This window comes from Amaranthus tricolor, chromosome 17 (genome assembly GCF_026212465.1).
Source record: "Amaranthus tricolor cultivar Red isolate AtriRed21 chromosome 17, ASM2621246v1, whole genome shotgun sequence".
Classification (NCBI taxonomy): Eukaryota; Viridiplantae; Streptophyta; class Magnoliopsida; order Caryophyllales; family Amaranthaceae; genus Amaranthus; species Amaranthus tricolor.
In genome coordinates this window covers 14,141,384-14,147,870 of record NC_080063.1, presented here as the reverse complement: position 1 = coordinate 14,147,870, position 6,487 = coordinate 14,141,384, and the positions used below count along the sequence as shown (strand labels likewise).

Genomic DNA, 6,487 nt, shown 5'->3' with positions numbered 1-6,487 from the left:
TTTCTTTAGTTTTATGCAAAATTTTTGGTAGCAAGCTCAAGATTATAAATGAATATACTCATTTCATTTCTCTTGTTTTTTTAATAATATCTAATTCATTAATAAAGAGTCATACCACATTTACATCAGAGATAAAAATTAGCAAATACATAACAATTTTAACCAAAAATAATTTAAAATTAACAAAACTACGATCGTTGTGTATGAGATCAGACAATTTTGAATATTCTCTTCCACATCGCTGTTTAATACAACCTTCTACAAGGGGTCTTTCGATCCTTTGTAGTCTTGAGTTAGAATTGTGTTTGATGTAGTTGATAGTAATTGCAATTTGGTATCTTTTGTATTCTCGCATTAATCTTTACCAACAAATTAACTTCATAACCCCAAACTCTCACGAGGAGAGAGATTAAAACCCAATATATGGGTAGCATCAACCCAATAAATAGAGATAGAACAACTCTCATGTAGAAAGAAGATAAAAATTTATTCTAATCATATTAAAAAAAGCTTAAATTAGAGAAATTAAAAGCTTACCAGTTACCATCAATAAAAAGGTTGATAATAACCTCAAATCAACTATAGAGATTAAAGTTTTTCCGAATAGAAAAGAGAGAAAAAAAGTATGCAAATGGAAGTTATTGACTATTGACTACCTAGTTGCTTTAAAGAAGTTACTGAATAATATGTAATGGCACCTTATTATTCTCTTATTATTTTTTGGATTTTAGACCGAGAGAATGAGAAGATAAAGTGAAATTCGATTGCAGGACTTTGTCTGAAAAATGCAATATTTATGTCAATGGAAGTAAATTTTAATTCCCAGCCGTTTTAGAGTTACTCTTGTCAAAAACCGTTTCTTGGTGAAATGATCTTAAACAAAGAATCTATATTCTCATAATACGTATGAGACCTGTCTTTTGATAAAATCGTCTCAAACACAAACTTTTTATTATGACTATTTAATTCATACCTATTATTATTGTTATTATTATTATTATTATTATTATTATTATTATTTATTCTTTTCATATTAAACTTCACCAAAGTGAATGGAACAATAATTACTTCCCATTTAGAAAGAGAAACCAAGCAAGTGCTAGGAAACCATCTTTCAAAGAGATTCTCTCTTTCTCTCTTTCTCTCTTTCTCTCTTTCTCAACCATTCTTTTCCTCAATTCTTCTTCCACTTCATTCATTTTCATTATTTCCATTTTCTCCTTCCTCAAAACCCAAAAATGGCGGATAGAGTTTACCCAACCGCCAAACCAAACCCACCACCAGCAGCATTAAACGGCGGTTCAACAGTTCCAAATGGAACCAACAACGGTCCAGCTAAAACCGGTCAACTCTACAGCCCAAACCGGCCTCGTCCGGTTTACCGTCCTCAACAAAACCGGCACTCAAACCGGTCATGTTCTTGTAGAAAATGTTGCTGTCTTACATTCATCTATACATTAATCGCAATCCTCTCTCTCCTCTTACTCGCCGCCATTGCCGCCTGCATCTTCTACGTTCTTTACCACCCTAAACACCCAACTTTCTCGGTCTCTTCAATCCGGATCTCAAAATTTAATCTAACATCTTCCGACTCGTCCGGGTTCACTCACCTCAACTCAAAACTCGACTTCACACTCACTGCCAAAAACCCAAACAAAAAGAAGATCACATTCGTTTATTACCCCATCTCAGTCGAGTTTTCCGGTGCGGGTGTCGACGCCGGTAACGCAACTCTTCCTGGTTTCACCCATGTTGCTGGAAATACAACCATTCTAAAAGCTACTGTGTTGAGTGACCCGACTCGGGATTTTGACTCGGATACAGTGAGTCAACTCAGATCAGATCTAACAAAAAAGAGCGGATTCCCTGTGTCGGCGGAGTTGAATACTATGGTGGAAGTGCAGATGGGAAAGATCAAATCAAAGAAGATTGGAATCAGAGTAACTTGTGATGGAATCAAAGGATTTCAGCCCAAAAATGCTACCTCCAAGATTCCTACTCCTGGAACGACGTCGGATGCTAAGTGTAAGGTTGATCTTAGGATTAAGATCTGGAAATTTACTTTTTAAATGTTTTTATTTTTTTTTTTTGGGTTTGATTACTTTTGTTGTCTGTTTAATTACAGTATTATTACAATTTTTTTGATTTTAAATATATATAAAAGTTTCGATCTATATAAATCTGGGCTTGTAAACCTTTTTTTTTAATTTAGTTTTTTGTTTGATTTTTCTGAATTCTTTCTCCCTAAAATGGGCTGAGGAAATTTGAAATTTGTGACTAGCAAAAATTTTAGATTGATAATGAATACCAGTAGTGAAAATTTTATTTACCTTTTCTTTTAGTGTTGATTGTTGAATAATGTAGAAGGAATATTATAATTATATTTTATTTTTATTGCTATTTTTTATTGTGAAATTGCTGGTTGGCTATGATAATGCACCGTCACGAAAGTAATTTTATTATTAGTAATTATATTATTATGAGTACTATTCCTAAGTTTTAATCATAAAATCTATAAATAAAAAATTAATAGAAATTGATAATCTATTATTTGAAAAATAAAAATGTTGGAAATAGATGAGACTATTTAAATTAATAAATGATTGAAGGAGGTAGTATTAGTCTAGACCATAACTCCATAAGTCCACATGACTATCAATTTGCTTTTAAATTTGTGGTGATGAGATGTTGAATAATAATTAGTTGTTTTATGAATTTATTTTAGACTGCCGGTCAACGCGATTATTTGATTGATGCATTGGTGAGTGAGAGAATGAGCAGTCTTATTACATTTGCAATTAATACTCACAATTAGTGTGACTATTGCGAAAAAAGTGCAAAATTAATACCACAAATTTAATTTAAATAAAAAGTGGCAAATATTTCAGAATAAGATAATATTTCAGGACCGTTTCACTATATAATATTTATTCAAATATTTTAAACAAAAAATAAATGGAGTATTATTTAACAATTTTTAGTGATAAATTTTTATTTTGATGTTATCAATAATTATATATAGGAGTTTGTAGTTAGAATGGATTGCTTATGGCAAAGTTTTGGTCTTCATTGGTGGCGTTATAAGTAACGCATTATTTTACTTTAATCAAATGTTAAAATTAAATTAGTCCTTTGCTTGGTGAATTTGCTATGTAATAATTTTTTTAATTGTACGATGAAGAAAAAATAAATTATATATAAGGATGAAAATATTAAAAAAAACATATAAACTTTTTTAATTAAAAATATTAAAATAGCAAATTTGAGAGAAATAGAGTTTATCATCATCATGCAAAGTGCATCATACTTATAGAAAATAAATATTTTTTCTGTTACATTGAATTTACAGTATTTTTCATATAGGTCCGTTGCACTTAATTTGTATTATTTTTATTTTTGAATAATGACTTACCGCTTACTTTTAGTCCATCCATATATTTTAAGTCTTTTTTAATTTCATCTACACAACTTATTCTTTCTCTTTATTTTTTACTACTTTCTTAGAAGTAACTCAATTTTTCTTTTGATGCAAATCAAAGAAAAAAAAGTACACCTTATGTCATCCTAAATTTTGAAATAAGAAAATTTATGGATTGTTTGGCACATGGATTTTAAGAAGGAAATAAAACTTTGTCCTAAACAAATTTAAGTCTTTGTTTATTTAAAGGGAATGAAAATAAGACAAAAATATATAAAAAAGTCCCTACGATAAAAATCTTGAGGTGGTAATTTTTATCCCTTTCTTTTAAATCTTTAGCACGACAAATAAATAATAAAATTTTTTAACTTTAAATCTCATCTTAAAAGTCTTATATTAAAATTTTAGAACTATTATTCTCTTAAACACCCCTTATGAGAAATAGTATGTTGTATTGGAAATTGATGATAATTGAAAAACAAAAATGTGGGGAAATTTAAGAAAAGTACGCGTAGAGTAGAAAAGAACTAATGGATGAGAATTAATTCTGCCTATTGAAAATGACTGTTGTGATCTGTGGAGACATAACCAATAAATTGTGAAACTTGTCAAATGTTAATATCAAATTTTAAGAATTGGTATACACATCTTTTAAAGTTCAACAATATTTGTTTACATGTAATTCATAATAAATTTATAATCTTTATTATTTTTGGTGGTAACTTGTTTAATTTGTTTATCAATTATTTTTTTTGTTACGTTTAGACTTTTTGACCGGTAAACAACTAAAAAAGTGTTTGGTTATTAACTTTTAAAAAAAACTCTAAAGGTTATTACTTTTATATTTCTTGATTTTTAACTTCTTAGCTCATTTTTTTCTAAAATAAGCGATATAAAATAATTATTTTTATCAAATATCTCATAATAATTAAAATCAGTCAATATTTTCAACTAATTAAATTAATTACAAAGCAAATTTAGTACCACAAGTAAAACCCAAGAGGCAAGATGATTAAAGTAGATAAAATAATACTAAAGGCTAAGCAGTAGAGCAGGTAGCATTGGTTCTGAAATCAAAGCGGCATTATACAAGTTAGTGATCATATAATGACGTGTCAATGATTGGATTGAAGATGTAGTCTCTCAAGTCAAATTTGCTCAATTTTTAATTTTATTAATTTTTACTTAGTTCTTATTCGAATGTGTATCACACTTTTTTTTATTTTATTTATGTATTTTTCTATTTTCTCGTAAAATATCTTTTTTATCACTCTTTAATTTTTTTATTTCACCATATTTATATCAAGGGCTATTTCCTTGGAATGGAGAGAAGTTAATAATATTTAGATTGCTATTTTGTTTCCTACTATAATGTTTTTAAAAAAAATATTTTACTTAAGGAGAAATAATTTTGTACATAATTTTTTATTTATATTTATAAGTTAAAAATATAAAATATACAATCTTATTAGATACGTTTCAATATATAGAATTTTTTTATATATTTTTTTATTCTTTACATGTATATTTATAGTTATTAAACTTCACATGCAGTAATGCTTTGAAAACCATAAAAAACAAATGGCAAATCCAAAGGGTGTAAAAATACATAGAAATACTAGTAAACAAAAAGATTGCAAGTTTTTTTGGGTCTAAAAAGATGATGAAAGTAAAAAAATGGTTTTCCTACAATGGTCAATACAAATTCTTGTGAGAAACGGTCTCTTTAAGAGACCATTTTTAATTGGGCCGGCCTATTATATATTTTTTAAAATATTATAAGTAAGCATTAAGAATGATGTAAGTAGACATTTAAGATATGAAAGTAGGCATTAAGGATACGGTAAATAAGCATTAAAAATAATATAGATAGACATTAAAAATATAATAAGTAGACATTAATCTTTTAATGAGCTGGACTTGAGATATGTCTCTAAAAAAGACGGTCTCGCAAAACACGAACTCGTAAGTGACTGGCTAATCTCACATTCAAATTTTGCTATATTACTAATTAAGAAAATTTGGATTGCTTTTTAATAATTATAACAGTACATTTTATTAGATAGTAGTGATTTTATATTTTTTTAAATCTTATACTTATCCACTCCGTTGAGATTGGATGATAAAAGGGATAAAAAGTTAATAAGTGAATATTTTAGTGCAATATTATTGATAATTTCATATACTCATATTTTATAATAGTACAATTATAAGTATGAATGTAGAAAAATAAAAAAACTGCAATTTTAAGTTTTAAGGATATTAATTATTGGTGGGTCAAATTCGAAAATAGTAAAGTGTAAATTAAATTGAATAAACTAAAATAATTTAAACGAGAAAAAATCAAAAGGGCAAAAAAAATAGTATTAATTATAATCTTATCTATGTAATTCATTCATGAATTTATTTTTATATCATTTAAAAATGGACAAGTACAAAAAATGAATGATGAAAGAGGAGTACTTGGTTGTTCCTCACTTGAACTCTTTGTCGGCTGGGTTTGACATTACTGGAGAGTGTCGGTGCGCGTTTTGAGCTCATATCCTACTTGTTTTTGGTGCAATGACGCATTCAAATTATGATTATGGCCTTATGGCATACTCTACACTTTTTTTTTCCTTTTCCATTTTATTATACTTACTATAAGATTTTTCATAATATTAATTATTTATAATTTTTAATTTTGTGTAACTTATTATATATAAATGATAAATTGGCAATTGGTATAATGTTTGATAAATTGGTATATTGGTAATAATTCCACAAACGAAGGGCTAATGCAAATAAAGTTTGGTCTAAACCGAAAACTAAATCGGATTAAATAGTAGTTTTAATATTTGATTTGGTCTATGGTCAAAACGATCTGGTCCAATTTATTTTAGAAACCTTATGGTGTCTAATGTGGTCATGATTGTTTTATTTGTTAGACAAGGTCAGACCAAAACCATAGTATTACCAAAAAGTGTTATTATCAAGAATTGTAATTTTTTTTTTATTTTTTAAAATACATCTCTATATAGATATTTTAAGAAGTAATTTTTTATGGTAATATATACTTGAATTATATTA

General features: G+C 27.5%; 1 protein-coding gene across 1 annotated transcript; it reads left to right on the top strand.

Moving 5' to 3' along the window:
* Window positions 1-1,053: 1,053 nt before the first annotated feature.
* On the top strand, window positions 1,054-2,400 carry LOC130804456 (uncharacterized). The gene has a single exon (XM_057668889.1). The coding sequence runs from the start codon at window positions 1,239-1,241 to the stop codon at window positions 2,067-2,069; it is 831 nt and encodes a 276-aa protein (XP_057524872.1). The 5' UTR covers window positions 1,054-1,238; the 3' UTR covers window positions 2,070-2,400.
* Window positions 2,401-6,487: the final 4,087 nt, after the last annotated feature.